The following is a 25,093-nucleotide window of genomic DNA, read 5'->3' on the forward strand; positions in this document are numbered from 1 at the left end:
CTATATAGCTTAGTCTCCCAGTGTGGCATCTGGGGCACCAGTATGCTCACAGACAATTCCTTGCGGGGGGGGGCAGGGTTGTAATTTAAAAAATGGAAAGTTTGCCTCTAGTGTAATTTTTAAGTTTAAGAATGCCTGAGCTCCAAATGGGCCCCATAGCTATCTTAGAAAATAAAAACGATGGACGGCTACAACCCATCATAAGTTTGGAAGTGTTTCTACCTTCCTATAAAAAGGATAAAGGTAAGAAGGAAAAGTAGATAGCATCTTATAGGAAGGAAAGCAGAGGGTCCATCAAGGAGCATTCTGATAAATCAGTGTTTTTAACTAGTTATGCCCCCTGCAGTGGCCACTCAGTGACTGAGCTAGTCCCAACTAGCAGCCATTATGGAATGATGCCCATGACATATTGTTAAAATTGCAAATGTGCGCACCATTTTGCACAGCACTCCAGAAAGGTTAGGAGCATCTGCCATATAGGATAAGGGAGATGACATTTTCTTTACTACTTAGGAATGGAACCAAAGAACCTGGATAACATATTGTCTTTATAGACAAGTGGATTTTGTCTGAGCTCCTGAAACCCAGTTGTATCAAAGATGCTGTTCCATGGACCATTGCCTGATTCTTCACTGTTTTGTTTTTTTTAAAGATTGTCTACCTGCCTGCATCACTTATGTACTAACATATCAGTATGTTTGTCTTGATGGATTTTGGTGCTACATAGACTCCCTTTTAAAAGTGTGAATCTGTGCATGATATGGGGGGGGCATTTGATTGAGTGATTATTTGCCATCAAGACGATGTCAACATTTTGCAACCACATAGATAGATTTTCTCCTGATGAGCTGGTCTTCTGAGAGTGTACCTATCACCACGGGGGGGGGGGGGGAGGGGGGGCATAGTTTGGGATTATCTTTGTTGTACAAATTTTCCCCACTTTCTATGCATCCTGAGTTTAGTATTATGCTTGTGCACAGGCTGTATGTAATTTCTGACTGTTTCACTTCTCCTTTGGAACTTTACATTCTGTATCCAACAGAATTGATGTAGCAACAGGGAGAAAATAGGAAATTAATACACCTGATATGAGGTAATGATTTGTGCCTGGTTTTTCAGGGTGTTATTTGTGATAAGGTATATATTCTCCCTTGCCATTGAGTTTCTACACATAGCAATAAAAGTAGTAGGGCTGATTCAGCATTTTTCCAGGGCGTTATGCTTTGCTGGAGAGCAAGCCATAGTAGGACTCCGGTCTAAGCCAGACAGGTTAATTTCTTGCAGTCTCCCAGCCAAAAAACCACCTCATCATTTAGTCTTGCTTCACTAAGGTATGTTGGAGTACTATTTCCATCGTACTCAACCAACGTGACCCCAAACTGTGCTGGCCAAAGTGAAAGGAATTATAGCCAACCCTTCTAGAGGGTACCAGAATGAAGGCAGTTCAGAGACGTCATTTGTAGCTGTTACAAATAAAACAATTTTGTGGCTTCCTCTCTTCTTGGGAGAAAATCCTGAAAGATTTTGTCCACTCTTGATTTTACCAAAAAAGTTCCTTCCCTGGCCCAAGACATCGTTTGGAGCGCTACACTTATTAAATTCCTCTATTAACCCCTGCAAGTCTGAGCATAACCATGACAAGATTCAAGTGTCCAAGATTCAACTGACCTGAAATGCCTGGTTGCCTGCCTAGGGCTAAAAGCTCTCAGGTTTTTTTTTTTTTTTATCAGAAAAATGTTGGCTCTTCAACATACTTGGGACGGAAATACAGCTGGGAAAGGAGACTGGATGGAATTTGGGATATTCTTCATGAATGTCCCTTCCAAGAAGTTAGCTGTCTGTTTCTCTTTTTTCCTTTCTAAAATTTCCACTTGGCCATGGTTTGCTGAGCCAATAGCATTCCAGTTGGCAGACTTTCTTTCCAGTTTGGCTGGAACAAGTGGCGATTTCACCCTGATCTTCCCTCCTCCTTCTGCCTTTTGCTCTGCTAATGTGGAAGTCATCATGGCTTTACGTCATGTGGCAGTGGACTCAGGCACATTTTATGGCCTTGTGAGTCATCATTACTTTTCCAGTTTTCATGTCATTAGCTTGGAATTTGTATTTGAAAGTTTCTCCACACTTCATTTACTCTAGATTTTTTGGCAGTGCTCTCTGCTTTGGTGTTTGTCTCTTAGTATGGTTTTTCTGGCCCTCTTTTCACAGCATTCTTCTACCACCACCCCTAGGATCCTGGAGGCAAACCCAGATTTTAATGTTCGTAATTATCCCATTCTTCCTCCCTCTTCTCCATCTCTTTGTCATTAACAAAAACATATCTGGTTTTGGTTTGTCATCACATAAGAACACCTATTACAGAATTAATAGTCCTTAACTGAATTTGCAGTTTTCTTTAAAAACAGGCAAGTATGAAGAAAAATTCTGGAGAACTGGAAGGTTAGTTTTTGAACAGGAGAAAGCAAAATTAACATCCTTGCAAAAGGTTTAGTGTGTTTAACTCTTAAAAATAATCTGATTTGAATCCCTGTGTGGTTCACCTATGCTGACTGAGCATGGTAGTCTAACACATCAGGAGGATATCAGGTTGGGGAAGGCTGGTCTCTGCCTTTGTAAAAATGCAAACTGAGTTTATATTTTATGTATTTCCTACAGCATCTCTTAGCAGGTATATTCTTAATGCCCACATTGCTTAATAGCTTCCAAACTGAAATGGTGGAGTCATTTCTGCACATTTCTCTTGGTGGGTGAGGGCAAATTTAGGGGGGGATTTATGGCTGTCCTTGCCCTGGCTGTCATTACCACTTGCCATTTCTGCCCAAGAAGGAGGCAGCCTCTAGCTAACCTTGGATATCTCAAAAAAAGTTAAGTAGGATCAGCCCTGGTTAGTACTTGGATAGAAGTTGACCAGGAAATCCCAAGACTGGAGGCCAGAAATCAGAAAACATCCTGGAAGGCAGTGGAAAACACTGGTTTATTGTTGCGGAGAAGACTGTGTAGGCCTTGTTCGTGTATTCACCAAAAGTCAACTTGAAGGAGTCTTTTGTTTACTTACTTTTTCCCAAATCCTCCTGAAGTTGTGATTATATAATGTTGTAGCATTCTCATAAAAGGAAGGGAGGGGGACAGATGGCAGTCCCAGTAGGCAAAAATAGGCTCCATGGAGGTTCGTGATGGCAGAAAATGGTTACTACTCAATCACCTTCCCCTGTGGGGGAAATTGGTTGTGACTTTTGCCTCATTCCTGGAATTCAGTTCAGAAATTCTCACCTATGCATAACCCTAACATTAGATGCCATTCAAGATCTGTTGCTTCTGCCTTCTGTTCTGGCAACCATGGACCATCTTGATGGAAATACTAGATATGGCAAACCAGTTTCCTGGGAGACAGTTTGCCCAGCACTGCTTATCTTGTATCATAGTTTTTCCCCTTATTTATTTATTTATGCATGCATGCATGCATGCATGCATCTCATTTATATAGCCGCCCATCTCACACAAAGTGACTCTGGGCAGCATAGAACAATTAAAATAAAATAACAAGTGAATAAAAACAGGCATTATAAAAAGATAAAAAGTTGTTATTAGAATAAAAACATTATCGCACATTTTAAAAAATAGATTTTAAAATATATAAACCTCACAGTGAGAGCAGAATATCAATTACAGTGGAGCCATCTAAGAATGTCTCTGGTTTCCAAAGACCCCCAGGCCTGATGACACAACCAGGTCTTGAGGGACTTCCTAAAGGACAGTGGGGAAGGGGCGAGCCCCACTTCAGGGGGGAGAATGTTCCACAAGGAGGGAGCCACAGCACAGAAGGCCCACTTCCTGGGACCCACCAAATACAAGTCCTGGCCGATGGAATGTATAGCATACCTTCTTTGCCGGATCTAATGGGACAGGCTGATGTGATCGGGGAGAGGCGGTCCCTCAGATAACCCAGCCCCATGCCATGAATATATATCCCCTATGAGCCCTGTGATAGTGACAGAGAACACTAGGATCAATGTACATCAGCTTACCAGGCTGGGCCTGTCTTGTGTGAATGGAGAGTAAGAACTGACATGTGATGGTGGGGCTTGTTCCACAGAAGGAGCTCAGTTTCCTTCTATTGTGACTGCTCAAATGGTGTATAGTCTTCCTTTGAAATTACAACTGACCTTTTCTTCATCTCCCTCATATTGTAAGCAGTTGTCCCATTTTCAAGCTACCATTCTGTTAACCATCTTGCAGGTTTATCCAATTGCATTTTAGCTTGTTACTTATTTTGTTTTAAAGGTTTGGAAGGAGAGCATGAAAAACTGCCTCAAGGAGTAGGTGGAAGGTAGTGTCATGATGTCACAAGGATAAGTCAGTCAGAAAGGCTTTCTCCTGAGGTTGATGTGACATCAGAGATAACGTACCTGACTAAGGAAGGAAGGGGGTATGTGAAAGTGTATTTAATGGTGCCTGGGCAAATTGGATTGTGTTTGTGAGTGTTATTGAATGCCCCAGGACTTTAACAAGATGTAAAGATTCTGTGGGCAGACTGTAGGGCTTTTCCTCCTCAAAGGAGAACATTTGGAAACCAAGTCATATCAGAAGTAGGTTGGACCTGGCAATGTGAAAGAAGTGTATTATGAACATCCAAAAAAATAAAAAAGAACCCCTAAATGGAAAGAAAACCCTTGAAGCTTGTGTTCTACCTTGTGGGGTGGAGAAAGGCCAAGTGAAGCTGCAATCTAATTTTGGAGTGGTGTTATTACAGGTCACAGAGTCATTTCACTGGCCAGTCACAAGCAGAAATTCCAAAAGAACAGGTCACATGGTGGCACAGTGCACTGAGGAGGCTTATGCGAGTGACGATTTATTTTTTAATTTGGCTGAGAGCCCTGCATTACTTTGCGTCTTCCTTACAAAACAAAGCAATAGTTCTAGCATTTCCTTTCCTGTAACACCACCCCCACCCTGTGGCATTGCCTAGCTCTCTGGACAGATGTGCTGAAGTATAGGGTTAGCACTACTGTTCTTCGTGGTTTCACTTGTATTATTTTTGTATGGAAGAATCTCATCAGCAGTTAGCAGCTTATGTCCCAGGAGGCAGAGAATTAGACCACACAGTCCTCGTGCATCTTTTATTTCCAGCATGACTCCCGCCAATCTCCTTGCTCCCTGGCTGCTTCTACTTTCATATACATTGTACCAAACACTGCTAGTTACGGTTGTCTAAATTGTGGCTATGGAGGGTATAGAATCCCAGGTGCTTGGAGCCCTAAATGCTGGTGTCTAAGAACCTGAACTATTTATACGCCTATGAAGATAAATAGTTGCTTATACTAGAAGTGCACAACATTTTCAGGCAAGGGCTAGTCCTGATTCTTTGTATGCTGGGCCATTGCCTGTATCTAAAAGGTGGCAAAGCTGGGACAAAAGCTAAATTTAAATTCATTAGATTACATTTATTAAATAATATAAATATGTGCCCTGCATGTTTAATAATTCTCCCTTCTTTGTCATTACAAATTACAGTTTGATGCCAATTTGTCAAATAGCTCCAGAGACCTTGAAGGGTCACTTATGAGCCTTGGTCTCAAGTTGTGCATCCCTTCTTATACAGAGTCAGGTTATCAATCGTTCTACAAGTGTTTTCTACTATTCTGGCAGCTGATGCTACTCCGACAACTGCTTCAATTCATGCAAAATGAGTGGCCAGTAGCAAGGTATATGAGATATTGTGGATGACCTCTGGTGGGAGCAGGATGGGGGCAGTGTTCCGTTCTTGCTCCGTTTGACCTCTTGGTGGTTTTCGATGCCATCGACTGATTATAGTGTCCTTCTGGGGGAGTTGGGAGTAAGGGGCATGGCTCTGCGCTTGTTCTCATTCTTCGGGATCAGTTCCAGTCAGTGTTGATAGGAGTGGAAAGGCTGAGGCCACACCCCTGCTTTGTGGGGTGCCTCAGGGCTTGATGTTTTCCCCACTCCTTTTTAACATCTGCATGAAGACGTTGGGTGAGGTTATTTAACAGCAGAGGTTGAGATATCAGAAGTATGCTGTGTTGGGGTTGTGAAATGTTAATACAAAAACCATGAGGAGGAGAGAGGATTCATTCTTACCTCATGGAGAGCCATGAGGAGAAGAGAAGGAAAATGAGGGAAAACAGAAAAAAGGCAGGATCCAAGTCCCTCTCACACAAAGCAGCAAAGCTAGGCCACAGTGGAGCCGTCCCTCCCTTTGTGCTCATGTGAGACAGGCTTGGTTGAAACCCCATAGTTTCCAACATGCTGATGATACTCAGTTGTACATCTTTGCCCCAGGCTAATCAAGCAATGCCATGGAAGTTCTGTCCTGATGTCTGGAGGCTGTGGGGGACTGGATGGGGAACAACAGGCTGCAGCTCAACCGATCGGAGTGGTTTTGGACTTTAGGGCCTCCTGCATCTGGTAATTTCCCATCATTAGTTCTGGGTGTAGTGCACTTCCCCAGAGAGAATTAATGCACAGTTTGGGGGTTCTTCTGGACTTGTGGTTCCTGTTTGAGGAGCAGGCAACAGCTGTGGCCAGGAAGACTTTTGTACAGCTACATGTTATATGCCAGTTGCATCCTTTCCTGGGTTAGGGGGCACTGCACAGGCACTCATGCTTTGGTCTCCTCCCTCATGGGTTAGTACAGTGTGCTCTGTATGGGATTCCCATTGAAGAACATCCAGAATCTGCAATTGGTCCAAAATGCAGTGACATGGGCAATTAGGGGATACTCTCCTTCATGAGCTACACTGGCCTCCAAGAGTCTTCTGGGTGAAATTTAAGGCCCTGGTTCTTCCTATAAAGTCCTTCATGGCATGGACCCAGGATATTTGTCATTCTCTGGATCCCAACAATTAAAGATTGTCATCTACTGCAACCTGCAAAGCATGTCTTTTCTGTTGTGGTACTGCCCTTTGGAATACCCTACCACCTGAGATTACTGCTGGCTTTCCAGAAGATGCTTAAGATCTGGCTGTTTTTGCAGGCATGGGGATCAGGAAGCTATTGAGGCCTGTGAGGTTTTATAATTGTCGTTGAGGAATTATCCTCAGCTGCCATGTTTTGTTTTTTATTGTCTGTTTTTTATTATTTGTGTTGTTATTTATATTGTTTTTAAATTATGTTTGCCACCTAGAGGCGCTTTGGGGAGATGGGCAGCTCTACAAATCTAAATAAATGAATACTCAAATAAATTTATATTGTTGAGTGTCCAAAGTTCCACTCACTATAGGGGTTCTTGCATCATTCTCTGGCAATTCCTGGGAGAGAAAATCAGCCTTGCTCTCCAGCGTCAGATGATCATACCCTTCTCCAATAGTGAATTTCTGGTCCCTCCATGACAGGAGACCACAGCCTTTTCCTCAGGAATATAGATTAGATCCCCTTACCCAAGAATATAGAGTATTGGCCAACTCATTTTAAAGCCTCAAATAAATCTTTCTAATTCTTATTGACAACTAATGTTGCATTCCAATTGCTTTTAACCCCCTTTGATCTCTTCCATTTGACTATGGACATGCTTTCTGAATTGAGATGATGCATTTGGTCAGGGCTGGTCATATTTGCAACAGCGTCTCTGCTGAGTATTTCACCCAATTCAGTGTTCTTTTCTCTGGCTGGAAGCAACTGCTGTCCAAAATATCAAGATGAGGTCTTTCCCATTATCAGCTATCTGGTTCTTTTAAAGGCCTACAGCGCCAGACTGAACCTGGATTTTTCAGCTTCTATTTTGTAAGTTCTGGATTACAACAAATGACTCTCATTCCAGCAGGGTAAGTTGCACACTGTAACTACTTCATTAGCCTCACAGTCATGCCTGTCTGCCTCCATTAGGGACACCACTTTTCCCAATGTGTAAGATAGGCATACGGTTAAGTTAGATTGATGTCTGCCTTTCCATGTCAAACAAATATAGAACCTCAGAGGAGCTACCATTCTTTTCATTTTAAGTGGTACGTGTCTTGTTAATCCTTCCTTTTCCAAATTTACAAACAGTCACAAAAACTGCTTTGCACCCTGGGGGATTAGCAACCACAGTTAACTGCATCCTCCACAGTAGTTGATGCAACAGAAATGATTGCATCCCATAGGATGCACCATCACCGCCGCTATGGTTGTCTTCAATAAAGGGTTATATCATACCCAGTACACAGCACCCTACTGCCCTCTTTGTGCTTGCTGCTGCAGCCCCACCCTTGCTGTTCACTGCCTTCCCCAGCTCTCTGCTGGGATGGGAGGCACTGAGGGATGTTGTCTTTGAAGACACGGTCCAGTTGGATCAGTGTTTCGCAACCTCCTCAACTTTAAGACATGCTACATGCTGGCTGAGGAATTCTGGGAGTTGAAGTCCATCCATCTTAAAGTTGAGGAGGTTGAGAAACACTGAGTTGGATCCCTCACAGGCCGCTGTTATCAGTCCACTGAGCTCTGCTGAAAATCTACAGGGTAATTTTCCTTGGCGCTGTGACAAAAAGCTATGTGTGTACATTGGAAAGCAGTTACAGTGCTATCAGATCACCTCTACCTTCCTTGAATTGTATATTGGTGTTTATACTCAGTTAGTGTGACTGGAAGAAGCATTTCAGAAAGGAAATGTTGATGTTCTTCTAGTTGGGCTAATAGACTGATACTCTGTTTTGTTGCTTTTGTTGAAGACAAGCACCTAACATGACCCAATGTATTGGGGCTTTTTTCGTTTAGAGGGACATTGAATTTCCCCTGTTTTAAATGGAGTCCCATTTCAGTACTGTTGTCCTTTAGTGATATTATTCAGTTATTCCACACATATTCCAAACCCTTCTAGGCACATGTCTAGTTCTTTGCATCCTTCTTGCCTGAAAAAATTATCTAAATGTGGTTAGGAGGAAAAAAAAAGCATTTCAGAAACTATGTTGTCAAATAGAAAACCATGATGTACTAGATCAGCAATTTATTTGCTAACAACCAACCGGTGCCCTTAAATGCATCTTAATGGCACTGTGCCATTATGACTGGACAGAAAGATTTTGTAAATATTTGCTGCTGTGTCATTCTTGAATTCTTATGGAAGTTTTTGATATATAAAAATATTCTGGTCTTTAATTGCTGCTTATTGTAAACTGCTGTCTTGTTTGTAAATTGAAGCAAAATTATTATGGAATTTTGTGTGCATGTCTGTGCTGAAACTCTTGGCTGACACATTTATATTCATCATTCTGACTAAATTGTACCAATCTACTTCCCACCATTCTTCCTTCTGGGAAACATCCAGTTCTTTTTGTTTGTTGTTTGTTTGTTTGTTTGTTTGTTTGAAAATGAGCAGATTTACTCTTAATGGGTTCCATAAGAATAGCTTGTAGGTTTCTGTGTCTCTGAGCTGTTTTTCCCTGTACGGAATATTTTTTTAGATTCTCATTCTTCCTTCACAGAGGAAAAGGCTTTGTTAGACTGGCTTATTTCCAGAATGGTGGAGACCTGCCCTGTGGAACAGCCTCTCCCCAGAGATACAGACAATCCCAACTTTGCTGGCCTTTCGGAAGGTCATGAAGACCTGCCTCTTCCCCCAGACATTGGGGCCAGGCTGTTAGTTTGGGAATTCTGGCATGGATGTATGTTCTAGGTGTTTTGTGTTTTAATGGGAAGGCCTCGACCTGGGTTTTTATTGTTGTTGTTTTGTTGTTAATGTTTTATATTGTATGTTCACTACCCAGAGTTTCGTTGGATAAATGGGTGACCTTATACATTAAATAAATAAATAAATGAGCTTTCTGCTCTCTGCATGTAGTTTTGACTCCCAGAATTTTGTCTCTTCCTTGGTCATTGCTCTGTGTTGAATACACTGATGCTTTGGGATTTTCTTACCTACTTAGTGATACCAAACGGTCCAGCAGCCTCATGGAATCCTACCTTAAGGGACGCAACATTCATTGTTCAAGACTGTTTGATCATCTAGGCCAGTACTTCCTACAGTATTCATGAAAGTGATTCTTCTGGGTCCTAAGTGTCCAGATTTTCCTTTACATGAGCCATTCTAATTAGAGTTCCTAGGAATTGAGCCTAGAACTTTCTGCATGCTAAATCTATTGGACTGTGGTGTCCATCTTTGGATTGTGTTGCTACCCATATATTAGTGCAAAACATGACAGATTTTTGTGCTGCTGATCATTCCTTTCAAAAAGAAATCTGTAACAAACATGAGATCTATAAGATTGCCAAATCACATGAGATTTTGCAACTCTAACCCCAAGATCTCACACGAAATCACCAGTATTTCATCTTTTATGATCTTGCAAGATGTTGCCCTTTCAGTTTTATCTTCTTAAAAAAAACATTAAACCAGGGAGCATGCATGCCCCAGTACTTGTTGTTTCCATGTTGAAACCCCAATATCAGCAGGAGGGGAGGGTGACCAGTGGCGGGGCACAGGATAACCTATTGATACCCATTGAACTTTAAAAAGTTAGTTAATTCATGTCTTGGATTTCTAGAGGAAGGAAAGATAGATCAGTTGTGTTCTGTGTGGCTTTAGATTACAGGTAGTCCTCAACTTACAACTACAATTGGGTCTGGAACTTCTGTCATTAAGCAGTGTGGTCATTAAGTGACTCACGCCTGATTTTACGACCATTTTGTTGTCATTAAGCAAATCATGTGGTCGTTAAGTGAATCCAGCTTCCCCCATTGACTTTGCTTGTCAGAAGCCCTCTGGGAAGGTCGCAAATGGTGATCACATAACTCCAGGATGCTGCAACTGTCATAAATAAATGCCAGTTGCCAAGTGCTCAAATTTTGATCAGATGACCATGGAGGTATTGTGACAGTCGTAAGTGCAAGGACTGGTCATAAGTCACTTTTTTCAGCGCCGTCATAACTTTGAACAGTTGTTAAATGAATGGTCTTAAGTCAAGGACTACCTGTAATTCTTTGATTTTCAGATGTACAAGTACAGTAAGTGGCTTTTATTAGCTTTTGGTTTTTTGTGTTTGTTTTTATGGATGTTTGAAACCTTGAGACCCCCCCTGGGAAGAGATTATTGTGAACCTCAGTTGAGATGGAGTGAACTTGCCATAAATTAGAAAGCCCTTGAAGCCCATTACTGTAACACTGCCCTTGAAGACTGTCCAAAAGTTTCCTTTTGTATAGCTTCCCAGAGTCTTTGGATTGCTGCAGGATAGAAAGTGAAAAATAAATAAATAAGGAGCAGCAAGTGGGGTTGTGCAAATCACTGGGGGTGGGGGTGTCCACAAAGTGTCAAAATGAAGTGTCTTGTAAAAGTTCAGTACAGCTGTTTTGAAGCCATTTCGTCTAATCAAGTGTTCATGTGAACAAAAAAAATAACTTCTTTGGCCCCAGTCCTGGTGATATGCATGTTCTGAGTACTCAGGGTTCTTGAACTGGCCATACCTTGACAGTCCAAGTAGCAGGTTTGAAGAGTTTCCTTGGACAGCCCTAGTAACTAGCACCGTTATCTTACATGCCAACATGATATCAGACCAGGCTGTCCAAAGAAGCATCTTTTTAAATATGAGCAGCCTGCACTCTAGAGGCATTATAGGGATTTCTTCCATGTGCCCTTTCAGCTTGGAAGCCATGGAAGACAGATAGTATAAGATTAAGCCTTCTGTGGATCATGGAATTCATTATCACAGGAAAGCCGTGTTTACATGACACACTTAACAAGGTCAGTTAATGTTCTTGGGGCCACATTTGCACCACATGCTAAACTTGTTTGTATGACACAGGGTTGTGCAAACCCAGAAATGGATTAATTTAATAACCAGATTAAAAATGTGTGAGTGCAACAAGTATCTAGCAAATCTCACATTTTATGGGTTTAAACAACCTTGTTTAAACTCCTACTCTTATGGACTGTTTCTGCTTCCTGGTCTTCTTGAGGATTTTGTTACTTAAAAAGTTTTTATCTGATTTTTATCAGCTGCTTCAAGGGCTCCTTTTAGTTCTAAATATGGGTATCAAGCAGCCATAAATACATTTTTCTGAAGAAAAATTAGTGACACATTTATAAGAAATCTGCAGTACTGTAGACAAGAGAAACTACACAAGTGGGGAAAAAACAATTCTGTTTTGCATTGTATGTGTAATTTTTGGTTTACACATCATTTTAAGTCATGGAATAAACTATAATTGAATTCACACAATATGCTGAGTCCAAAATAAATGTGTCACCTAATGTGATTTGTGAACCAGATTGAAAAAAGTTGATTCAGTGAAAAAAACAAAATTTGGAAATTGTTCAGAGGAAATCCACCAAGATGATAATGGGCTTGGAAGGAAAAACTTTGAGGAATAAACGGAGGTATTGGTTATGTTTAGCCTGGAGAAGAGAAAACTGTGGGGAGACATGATAAGTGTCATCAAGAGTTTGAATGGCTTTCATGTAGAAGACAGGGCAGAATTGTTCATAGTTGTTCCAGAAAACAGGATGAGAAAGTGTAGATTTAATTTACATGGAAACGGTTTTGGTTGGTACTAGAAAAAAATGTCCTAACTGTAAGAGATATTCAACAATAAAACAAGAGTGCTTCAGAGGTCAGTGACCTTGCCTTCACAGTTGTTTAAACAGAGGCTGGATGATCATAGCATGGAGTCCTGCAATGGGCAGAGACTGGGTGATCTCCAAAATGACTTCAATCCCTTTCATACCATGATTCTATGATAGACCAAAGAGATTCACCAAGCTCTACAGCTTGTGCCCTTTAATGTGATGAATTAAAAGGCACTCAAAGATATCGCTGATAGACTAAAGTTATAATGTACGCCTCCATCATTTTTTGGCTCCACGGAATAATGTTCCTTCATTCTGTTTCCCAGTAAAGAGGTAGTAAATATGCAGTAGGATTCCTGATACTGTTGACTAGTCTCTGACATTTATTTAGTAATTTAATGGATATTTACGCTGCCTAGTCAAAATGATTCTAGATATCTTACAAAAAATTAATAATATGCAACAATAAAATTCAGTCACCAATTAAAACTACAAAATCCAACAACAGAAGGACCAAACTATAGGAAATCAACTTCAACTCCAAAGATAAAGCATTATAAATGCTGTGTGAAAAAAGCCAAATTAGTTGTTGATGTTAAATGTAAAACGGGACTGGAAAAATGACTTAAAAGCATGGGGCAGAGTGTTTTAAAGGTAGCAGTTTTGAAAGTAACTCTGGTCTAATCAGTGTAATCGTAATAAGCCACTAACCATAGTGAGTGCCTTGAATTGGATCTATAAAAGAATTGACAGCTAGTGCAGATGTTTCAACAGATTGTATGCAGCTACTCATGGAAAGCCCATTCACCACTCACACTGTTGCATGTTTGACCAGCTGCAATTTTTGGACTATTTTTAAGAGCTGCCTTATGAAGAGTGAATAGTAAGAGATGGGAAACATTATGAACTGGTATCTTAGCAAGCATTTGTAAAGAAGATGTCTACCCACTCTTCTAAGAGGAAATATTAGATGGAATTGCCTTCAATTTAATCAGGAAAAGCATTGTGCTCACATACCAACAGCTGCAACCAGTAATACAAAAATATTACCCTTCTCTCATATAAACAATAATTATCTAAAGGTTACCTTTTAATAAAGTCTCTGATCAGCCACAAAATGCTTTTCTTTCTTTCTCAGCTAGTTGTCATTTGTGTAAGTGTCCACTTTTGAAACATGAGCTGTCTTTGTGGGTTTGAGCCATTTGTTATCTTGAAGGTGGCAGATGACAGAGAGAGGACTGTGTGGGTTGAGACAGTTCAGGCGCATATGTGCCAAAAAATGGAATTCCTGTCATCTTTCTCTACTACGCAGGCATTCAGTTTTCTTTCTTTAGTAGTGACTTATCTTTCAATAAACCTCCCTTTACGTATAACCACTTGCAAAGGCATTTGGCTGTCTGCCTCTGAGCCACATTTGTACCATCCTATTTCAAAACAGGAATGGACGTCACCCTGGTTAACCCAATATTTCATATTTACAATGGAGAATGAATAGACAGAGACAGGACTCAGCATTGCAGCTAGAATTATGAATGGCTGTAGGAAAGCAGAACTGGAGGTTTGGTTGGATTCCCAACATATCTATCAGATTGTACAAGGTTGATTTAAATCATGAAAGGAAAAGATGGTTGAGTGAATCTTTTACCTTCAGATTTTTTAAAGCAAGAGTAAATATTATTCAGTGGAATCCTAAAATGTAAATCATTCCAGTTTGGGTTGCTGCCTTCACTATCAAAGCACCTTGATTTATAACTGAAGTTTTTATATGTTTTCGAAGGATTCATTTTATAATAATATTTTGCTACTTTAGAAATAGACTATGATGTCTTGCTTATCTAATAAATAACTTGCTGTCTGTTCAATGTTGGTGGCAAGCTATATCAGGCTAACAACCGGCAATTAATTACACATTTTAAAAAATCAAATTGTGTCTTTATTTCCAGGTATGATTTCCCATCTGAACTGAGTAGGGCTCCCCACAGGGCTGTCTTTAAATAGAAAAGCAGCCTTGGCCTCAAGGTGTTTGAGTATGATAGTGTAATATGATTGTTTCAAACAATCTGTATCTTATAAAAATGTGCATTTATACAAAGAACTTCATACAATTGATGTTTTATTTTTTCATTTAACATATTTTTGTAATTTAAATTAATCTGTTGTCCCCCCCCCCCATTGGTAAATTACACATTTTTAACTGTCCTGGATTCCTGGCAGCTGAATTCAGAAGCTACTATAAACTTCATTATAAAGGTTATAGTGCCCAGCTGAGTCTGATCTTTCCCCCTGCAGAACTGTGATCCCTCCTAGGGTTAATGGATAACAGTATGCATAGCCATTTTTGCCAACCTGGTGGCTGCCAAGAGTGTTGGAGATACCACTCTGTTGTCTGCACAAATCATTCATGTAGTTCAGATATGGTAACCCTAACACATCTAGTGCCAGCACATCTGGATTTCCCAGGCAACAGGGTGGGGAAGGCTGATTTGCAGTATGATGTGAAGTTACATGTTTTCGTCCCCTGCTCTGTATCATTGGCCAGCAGAGAATTGCAGCAGAGTGAAGACATATTACATAGCAGTGGCTACTGCAGCTGGATTGTAAAATGGTCAGTCCCTGTCCTTTTCAGGTGACCAGGCACATACCCCAATTCTCCCTCTGTTAGACTGCAACTTCCATGATCCCCAGGTCACATGATTGGAAAAAACCCCACAAAGTGATCCGTACTACAAAAGAGCAATATGAGTATGTTTGGATCAAGTAGGGCAGTTAACCATTTTGGTGGTTGGTTCCGTTTTAAGACATATTTACAAGAGGACACTATTCAGAGAAGTTGAATCTTGAGGAGGGTATGTTTCTAGGTACAAATTGATATGAATTTGAAACAACAGTGGACATTTCTTCATTTGCAAGAGCAAACATAATGTCTCCCCAGACCACACTTGAACTTGCTTGAAGGTTCTTTGTGATTCAAAAGCTTGCATACAGCCACAGTATTATCCTGCTTTATTGTTGTTTGTTTTTATTTTGCATCTTTATTTTTACTGCAGTAGAAGAAAGAATAATTTGATTATTGATGAGATTAGTGTCATAAAGCTATTCATAGTGTTTTAAAATCTATTTATTTATTTCCTAGGCTTGTTTCCTGATTTCACAACTCTCTCTTTCTCTCTCCTCTCCACTCCTCCCTCCCCCATTTTTTTTCGGCCCAACAGGAATCATTAACCAGTGGCAGCAAGAATCAAAGGACAAAGTAATTTCTCTATTGCTCACCCACCTGCCTTTGCTGAAGCCAGGGAATATTGAAGGAAAAGTGGAGTACATGAAACTCCTTCCCAAAATCCTGGCTCATTCAATCGAACACAATCAACACATAGAGGAGAGCAGGCAACTCCTGTCCTATGCTTTGATCCATCCTGCCACATCTCTGGAGGACAGGAGTGCTCTTGCCATGTGGTTGAACCACTTGGAGGACCGCACATCAGGGACTTTTGGCAGCCAAAACAGAGGCCGGTCTGACTCGGTGGATTACGGGCAGTCACATTACTATCACCAAAGACAGAACTCGGATGATAAACTCAACGGGTGGCAGAGCTCTCGGGACTCTGGCATATGTGTGAATGCCTCCAGCTGGCAGGATAAAAACCTGGGGTGTGAGAATGGTCACCTCCCTCTCTATTCCTCGTCCTCCGTTCCTGCAACCATCAACACGATTGGGACTGGCACAGGCACAAGTAAGTCAGTCATATTTTTAAAGGTTGATGTTTTGCACTAGGTTGAGGTCAGAAGACAGAAAGAGATGGCCTAACTAATGCATCTGCCAAGTTCAAAATGGGCAGCACAAACAGTGGCCTTAAATAGTGCAATAGTGCAAAACATTCCAAAGCTTAAAATGCCCTGGTCTGATTTTGAAGGGTACCATTTCAAATTTGCTCCACTTGAGGTGGAAATGCACCATTTTGAATGTGAAAAACTATTTTGCCTTACCAGATGGGTTCAAGCTTAGCTGTAACAAGTTTAGAATACTTCCAGAATGATTGGAATAGCATCAGAACATTTACGGTAAAGTTGGGACAATATGTTTCAAGCAAAAAACAGCTCTTTCAAGCTCAAATTAGGTTAGTTTGAGATCCAAACATTTTAAATTTGAGGTATTTTGCATGCCCCTACATTTTCAGTAATAATGTTTAATACAGTGAGAGGTGGATTGAAAGATAAAGGTCCCAGTCTGCTAGAGCAGCAGTTTTCCCTAAGTATGATGCTGGAAAGGAGTTCTGGGAGTTCCATTCCAGCACATCTGGAGAGCATCAGGTTTGGGAATGTTTCACCTGGAATTTTTCCTAAATAAGGATGATTAAAATGAGCAGGAGCTTCATCCTTCATAGATGTTCAATGGACTAAGTCAAAAATATTGCAGATGATAATGTTACTCAACTGCAACCCTAGCCATTAATTGCATGTCACAAAACAAGACAATATTTATAGAGTAACTTTCTGCAGTACTAAATTTATCGGACAGGAAGCGTAGTTTTTTTTCTCCTAAATAATTTTTTTTCGTCGTTGTTCAGTTGTTAAGTCGTGTCCAACTCTTCATGACCCCATGAACCATATTGCGCCAGACCTTCCTGTCCTTCACTGCCTCCCTGAGTTTGCACAGTACATAATTTTTAGGAACATCTAAAAAAATTAGAGGAACATCTCAAGAACTTGTTAAAGGGAGCAAAATCTTTGTTGCATAACCTTCCAGGGTGAGAGGTGGAATTGACTTAAACCCAGGATCATCTTTAGTTCAGTTAAACATAGTATAGTATGTGTACAATAGAGCTCATTCACCCAACTCTCTGGATTATCATTTAATTCCCTCTCCTACTTTAGCTAGTCACCTTTGCTTCATACATATGCTTTATTCTCTGACAAAGTGGAAGTTGTGTTTTTTATTGTTATCTAAATAAATACTGAATTTGTGCCATTTCCAGAGAGATAACTGCATCAGCCTGTTGCTAAAAAAGCTACAGAGAATCTTGTTTTAGAAGTACAGAAAGCATCATGCCTAAACATTCTCTGGTTTACCAAGAAATATACTGTCCATGATACAGTATTTAGCCTTTAAAGAACAATAAGCTGTTTTGTTGATTTCCTACAGTTGTTTCTTTGTACACATCATAAAGTTTGAGGAGAATTTTATGAAGAGCTAATGAAGCCCTTGAGATGATGCATCAGTTGGGTTCCAAGTTTGTAAACAAATGGTGCATTACTCAACACATAGTGCAGAACATGGAATAGTATATTTAAGTTACAAAAGGGCAGATTTGGGCTGAATGTTAGGAAAAACATCCTAATAGTAAGAGCAAATTAACATTAGAATCAGTTATGAGGGAATTGTTGATCTCCCCTAAACAGGTGATGCAGACAATTTAATCATCTTGATGTGTAGGTGTTATGGCATTTATTTTTGCTTCTATGTTTTGGAAAATTGTATGCACAAAGTCTTCTTTGGTCAGAAGATAGACTTTCAAAGGAGAAACTGCTTTGGGAGGGAGTGGTCTCCTCTTTGTCAGAAGTTGTTAAGCAGAGTCTGAATGGCCACTTATTAGGGTTAGTATAAAAGTGGTTTGCCTGAATCAGAAAGAGGTCAGATTAGATGACTGTTGAAGTCTCTTTCCTTTCAAATTACTCCAAGTTCCACGTGGAGATTTGATTTTATGGTATTAAGATATATCATACATCATTGTCCTCAATGTGGATATATTCTGGATTGATAGACAAGTACACCTTTCAAACATGCACCTTACAAATAATATATAAATGGTTACAAACTATTTAACTCTTTTGACATAAAAGAAAAAAATGGAAGGAGTTATATTTCTGTCCCAGTATTCAATATTGGGGACTTCATTTCTAATCCATTCCATCACCACACTGAATAAGAAATTATAGGTGCAGAAGATGTAAAAGCAAGAAACTAGAGGTGCTTTACATATTTAATAATCCCAATAGTAACCTCAGTGGTATTTTGCATATCCACACCTACCAGAAATAAGATGTAGTAGGAAAAGACTTGTGGACAATCAAGAAAGTGCTACAGCAACTGTCTGGCAAAACTGTCCTCTCAGTTCCTTATTAGAACAAACATAGGATGCAAAATACAAAGAAAACCAGTAGTGCAGTAAAACTTCTCTGTGCCTCTATGAGTAGTCATCCATGCACGTGCGCATACCCACTCAGATACATTTTGGTATCACATCTCCTCCATTGTCATACAGATGTTTTCTCTACAGCAAATAAGTTTAAGAAGAGGATAACACAGTACTTGACTGACCTAAAGTAAAAGAATTTAATCAGTAATGTATAACAGCAAATCGATTTATTATAGTTTCAGTTTTCTCCATGGTGTGTTAAAAGAGTTTCTTATAAATTTAATGCAGAGGACCTATGATCCTCCAGATGCAGCTGAATTAGAACTCTGAGCATCCCTCAACACCAGATGATGCTAGAGCATCATCGTGTGTGACATGATGTAGCTGCTCGTTTCCAGTAATGAGGATTGTCTCTTAACCCTCTGCATCTTTATAACTGATTATGAAACAGTGTAGACAAGTAAGGATGGCAGGAAGCCAGATCATATTTGCTTGCGCAAAAGCAGACAGACAAAACATGCAACTGTTACAACAACTACCAGCACATTAAAGCAAGTGGCTACATAAAAAACTTTCTTGTGGGAAGCCACAGTTTGACCTCTCTGTCCATGTGTGGGAAACCCACAATTAAGCAACGCAGATAATTCACGACGGCTTTTGGATGCCTTGTTTTGCTCTTTTCTCCTTCCTAGTAGAATATTTTAGGTTTTTAGTTACATCAGTTCTACATTTCTAATCAATATGTTTTACTATTTTCTTGTAGAAGAACAGATACTTTTTACTGAACAAAGCCAGTTTCATGCAGCAGGGTCTGCAGAGGGGGGCAGTGATGGACTCAAAATCAGGAGCGCAGATTTTGAGAAGGCTAGAAATATTAAAAAGGCCTCAAGTGCTCTTCTCTGATCTCATGGGCTATGCCTTGGGTGCAGAACTTTGTATTAGATGATTGAGCAAAATGTGAAGCATCATCATAATAACTACGACAATGGCGATGATGGGTGATACAAAATAAAATTAAGCCCCAGACTCCTTTCTTCTTGTCTGTAGAGTCAGGGGAGGTAACAGGTTGTATAGCTCAGTGTCACTTGGGACACTGCATGTTGGTTCCAAGGAAGTGGATAGGGTGGGCTATAGTCTGAATTCTGCCACACATGGGCTAGATTCTTGCCCACCCTAGCTTGCTTGCTTATTTATTTATTTATTTATTTATTTATTTATTATTTATTTATTTATTTATTTATTTATTATCAAACTTGTATGCCGCCCATCTCCCCCAACGGGTGACTCTGGGTGGCTCACAATAATAAATTCTTCAGAAAGCATGGGGAGTGTGAGTGGCTGGATCCAGGAGATGGTCAAGAAGCATTCTTACCTTCTTCATGAAGGAGGTGGGGTATCCCGTTCCTTAGATCCACTCAGTTTAGGACAGCTATCACTTGGCTTCCAACCTTCCTTTTCTAGTGGAGATGGTTGGGAGAGAGGTGGGACTGCAAGTACAAACTGATCTAGATGAAGTGGGTTATCTGGACCCCTTTTGGTCAGGATTCAGATCTTATATTAGGCATAACCTTGGGGAAGGTATGAAAGAACCATCAAAGAGTGACTTGAGGAAAGATGACATAGTCCAGAGACTGAAGCAAGTATGGGAAAGAAGCTCAAAATAAACCTGCCTCGATTTTGTTTAATATAAAGTGGGACAGAGAGAACCTTGGACAGGCTTTCAAGATTCTGTTACCATATCCTACAACAACAATGAAGTAGTATTCCTGAAATTCCTGCTGTGTTCTTGACCTGGCTTACCTCAAAGGGCTGACAGATGGGAACCAAACTGGTTGTCCTGATGTTGGGAACTGGCTGGGGGGTGTATCCCTCCTCATCCTACTAGATTTTTTGGTGACTTTGGATACTCTTAACTGAAATCCTTCTGGGCTTCCAGCAGAGTTGAAGAGTAGGCGGCTCTGTTTTGCAGCAGTTACATTCCTTCTGAAGTGGGTAGTTCAGTTTGGTGAAAGGGAGAGGAGGGGTCATCCAGTGACTTGTCACTTGTGAGATGCTACAGGTAGAACCAATCCATTTGAGCGGTTTGATTCTTGATGGCTCACAACATGAAAAACAACAATAATAATTAAAAATACAAAAACCAACAGTAAAGAATGCAGTTTACCAATGGAGATCCAAATGGTGCCATTCTTGATGGTACTTTAGAATGTGGTTAAAATATAGCTTGTCTGCAGAGCTTTTAAGAATGGAATTGGTTGTGAAAACATGGATGCTGGGTTAGGGTGGGACATTTTATTGTTATAAGCATTTTATATTCAGTATTTTGTAAACCACTAGAAGTCCTTGTAGAGTCATCAGCATATAAATACTGTAAATAAATAAAATCATATATTCTAACATAATATTAGTCTTATTCATAATTAAATCTATACCTTCGCTTCTCTCCAAATATTCATCGACTCCTTAAAACCAGACACTCTTCATTCAGATCTCTTACACTCATCCTTTTCTCTCACAGTTTCACAGGCACATGATATACCTATTTTTCTTTCATTTCATTTCATTTCATTTCATTTCATTTATAATCATTACCATTCTTTTTTGCTTGCTTTACAGTGTTGTATCTGTTTTTAATCTGTATGCCATTCAGAGTTAGTGTTGAGTTAAGCAGCCTTACAAATCTGCTGGCGGAAGGCTGTCCATATCTATTTCACATGATTTTAGAAGTGCCGTGAATCAATCTATTAAAAGTTTTAAGAACAACAATAACAGCTAAATTAGAGCAGAGAAAATGAAAAAGAGTAAAATAACAGAGAAAGCTAAAAGTGCAATAAGAAAATAGAAGAAAAAAGAGAAAGATATAAAGAAGTAGCTTCCTATATTCTTCACCACAGTTGAAGTACAATTATATTTTAACCTCTCTCTCTAAAGTTCCATCATGACGCTCTTCTTCCTCTAAGTGAAGCCTTTTCAAAGGCAGGTTCTCGACCAGGTGAACCTGTCCCAGCAAAGGTGGATGTGGCTTCCTTTGAGCATCATCTCCTTCTCATTGGGTGCTCCTTTCTGAGCCAGTCTCTGCTTCGTGCACAATGTTCTATTCAGCTACACTTCTGGCATGAAGCATCTTTTCCCACCGAAAGAGCTGCTATGTAATACTTTTTTTCCCTTTTGCCTGAATGTTCTCTCCATGTCGTTCCTACACAAATAGCCCTTGTCCCAGCCCAAGATACTTCCTGACTTGCTACAATGAGGGCGTTCTGCTCTCGCTAGGAGCACAGCTTGCTCTGGCTAACACGTCGCACTTGTTCAACGAGAGGTTTGCGAAATTTCTCCCCTGCTGGAAATTTTTTAAAGTAGGATTTTAAATACAACACGTACATTTAGAATCTACAGATTGTGTATCCACATGGCATTTAGATGCATGCTTTGGAAAGGCAGGGTTTTTTTAGACGTTGACGTTCTAAATTTAACATTGTTACTTAAAGAAGCGTTAACAGTCTTTCACTTGCACATATAGAATGAAAACATGCAGATAACATTTATGAAGTCTGCAGTCAGATGAGCACCTGGACTGGATTTGTTGGTTTGTTTTTTGCAATCCCCAAACCATTCTCAAGATTATGTTGCTAAAATTCTATGCCAGCCACCTATCTGCATGAGTTCAATTTTCCGCTTGTTTAAAATGAGCAGTAAAACAGTGAACGGAGCTGCAATAGACTCAACATATCAATTTTTTTAAAAAGGATCCCACAAAACATTAGAAAGGAGGCCAACATTTACTGCTTTGCCCCCTTCAGTTATATCCCTGCATCCCTGCTATGCTTTCTGCAACCCCCCAGCCCAAAAGGAAAGAAACAGGCATGGCTCGTGCTGCACGAACATTGCCTGCTTAGAGGGAGTCAGATTCCATCTAACTCTATGACCTGCAGATCTTACTGAACAATATTTCCTCCACCATTAGCCATGATGGCTGAGGGTCCTGGGAGATATACTTTGGCAAGTTCGGGAAGGCAAGATTTCTTTCTCTGATGTAAGCCTAGGCAAACCGTACCCCAAAGCAGTTTGAGGATAAGTAAAACTAAATTGTTGTAAAGTTTGGTTGGTCACTAGCATTCTTTTAAGGAAGGAATGCCAAGGGTGCCCAAAATAAAGTGAAGGGGGTGGGGGATGGACAACACCCCCTCTCTGTAGCTGCCTCCACACTGTAGAATACCTTACCTGCCTACCAAAGTTGGAATGTCCTCAACCTCCTGGCTTTTAGGAAGGCAGTAAAGACCTGGTTGTTCTGCAGGATGTTTGGGTGCTGATGGTGACAGGTGTGCCTGTAATTAGTTAGCAAGTCTTTTTTGTATTTTTATGCTGCTTTTTTGAAGTTAAAGCATTGTGTTTGTATTGCCAATTGATTGCCTCAAGTCGAAGTATGTGAAATGTCAAAAGAATGGATGAGGCGTTCTTCTGCAACTTGCTGTCCCTTTGATGTGTGGATTTGCAACTTCACTTTATTGTCTTTACAGTTCAGGACCAAACAACAATTTACAAATTCATAAAATATACACTATAGAAATAACTGACCATAGTTTACATTACATGGGAAGAAGTCGGCTTCTAGGAGCCAATGCCACTGACAGATATTTTGTCACTATCTTAGAGATATTGACGGATTGATTGCTAAGTAGTATGTAGTAGACTTAGTAGACTTCCCGGTGCAGCAAACAAGTGAAGGATCTAACAGTGGATGCATTTAGCTCTGTGTGCCATTGAGCATACAGCGGACAGTGAGGAAGCACATGTGAGGCAGATTTGATTTCAGAATCTGAACAAGTTTGTTCCTTCCCATCCAGACCCTGACAACTTCTAGGCACTGATTCAGTATTAATACTAATATTTCATCATCTGTTTGGTCCAGGTCTGGGATATATAGCAGGGTATTATCAGGGTACTGATGACACCAGACCCCATGGCAATGGTTGACCTCGCCTAGCAATTTTATGTAGTTATTAAAAAGAAGTGGAGAGGGTGAAGAGCTCCGAGGGAGTCCACAAAGTAGAGATTTCTGGACAGATCTCTCCCCCCTCCCCAACTGAAACCACCCCTTGAGGAAGGAGGAGAATCACTGCAAAACAATGCCCCTACTCCAATCCCTTGAAGACGGTTCAGAAGAATACCATGGAAGGTGGAATCAAAAGCTGCTAGGAGATCAAGGAGGACCAAGAAGGTTGTAATCCCCCAATCTCAGTCTTTCCACATAAGACTACAGTTCCCATCATTTCCCGTTGATCACTCTGGAATCCATTGGGTGAAGGGGGAAGGTACTCAGAAGTTTTAAATAAGTGCATAGTGTTACAAGTAAATTCAGCTATATTTATTATGCTTTTGGGATTCTTCCAAATTTATCAGTCATTTCTCTGGGAGAAAACACTAGTTGAAGACACATGTTGAAAGATAGTTTGCTTAGTAATACCAGGCTTTCTAGAGCAGAGCCACAGAGGAGTGCTGGTTGGGTTTTAGGAGGTACTACTTAGGTCACACAGGGCAATGATAGATTCAGGAAGCATTTATGAAATGACAATATACAGTAAATCAGAGTGGATAATTGCAATCTTGCAGTAGCTACCTTCTTTTAAATTAGATCTCTAATATTTACTTTTGGAACCAAGTATACAATTTTATTTAGTAATAGAAATAATAGTTTTCTATTACATTTATTTATCCCATGTGTTGGGATAACTGCATGGTTGAAGGTGACCAATTAATACTTCTGTTCTACAGTTAAAGAACACAAAGGCTGGAAAATGAGAAATCAGCACAAAGCCACCAGTGACCAACAATTACAATTTTTGCTCCAATTGTAGACATTGTTACGCCATTAGAAATGGAAGTAGTTGTTGATCTGCTACGATCGTCAAACACTCTGCCTTTTCCCTATTCCTGTTGCAAGTTGTCCCTCATTATTCTTCACTTTAAGTCAAATTTTCATGAGAGGACATAAAAGTTGCTTGACAATCACATTAGTGTGCAGTGAATAATCTAAAGCTAGAAAATTCAGCGGAAATACCTCATAATAAAATATTTATATGTGAACAATAGCCAGTTGGAAAGGGCAGATCAGTTGTGAGTTTTTCTGTTGGTCATCACATTTAGAGGGAGGCAATATATCTGTACTTAATCCACTTACAAAGGCATAAGCAAGTAAATGCCAAATTCCAGGAATCTTGACTTCCAGGACTGATCAGCCTGCTCCTCTTTCTCCAAAGCAAATATTACAGGCTGATAGTGTTCCCATTACTGTTACTTTTTGTAGATGTGGTACTTATAGAATTCACCATGGGTTTAGAGTAGCTTCTATAACCACAAAGTAATCAGTGTATTCTGGTCTGCAAATCACTTGACCCAAAGAGCAGAGTGGGAAGAAACTGCAATAAATGTTTGTGGAGATGGAAGCAGGAGAAGATCTCACAGTTCCTGTTTCATG

The 25,093-nt window shown here is 40.2% G+C and overlaps 1 protein-coding gene across 4 annotated transcripts in view; it reads left to right on the forward strand.

Annotated features, from left to right (window-relative positions):
• The window catches only part of SAMD4A (sterile alpha motif domain containing 4A), a 133,179-nt gene that overhangs the window by 60,538 nt on the left and 47,548 nt on the right, over positions 1 to 25,093 (forward strand). For all 4 annotated transcript variants that reach the window (XM_088149680.1, XM_088149681.1, XM_088149683.1 and 1 more), the window contains exon 3: positions 15,700 to 16,218. In XM_088149680.1, the coding sequence (XP_088005806.1) occupies positions 15,700 to 16,218 (519 nt within the window). The remainder of the gene's footprint in view (positions 1 to 15,699; positions 16,219 to 25,093) is intronic.

The sequence above is a fragment of the Python bivittatus genome, unplaced genomic scaffold (genome assembly GCF_059951505.1).
Source record: "Python bivittatus isolate LINGU-HERP-01145 unplaced genomic scaffold, Pbiv_v1 ctg000580_np1212, whole genome shotgun sequence".
Lineage (NCBI taxonomy): Eukaryota > Metazoa > Chordata > Lepidosauria > Squamata > Pythonidae > Python > Python bivittatus.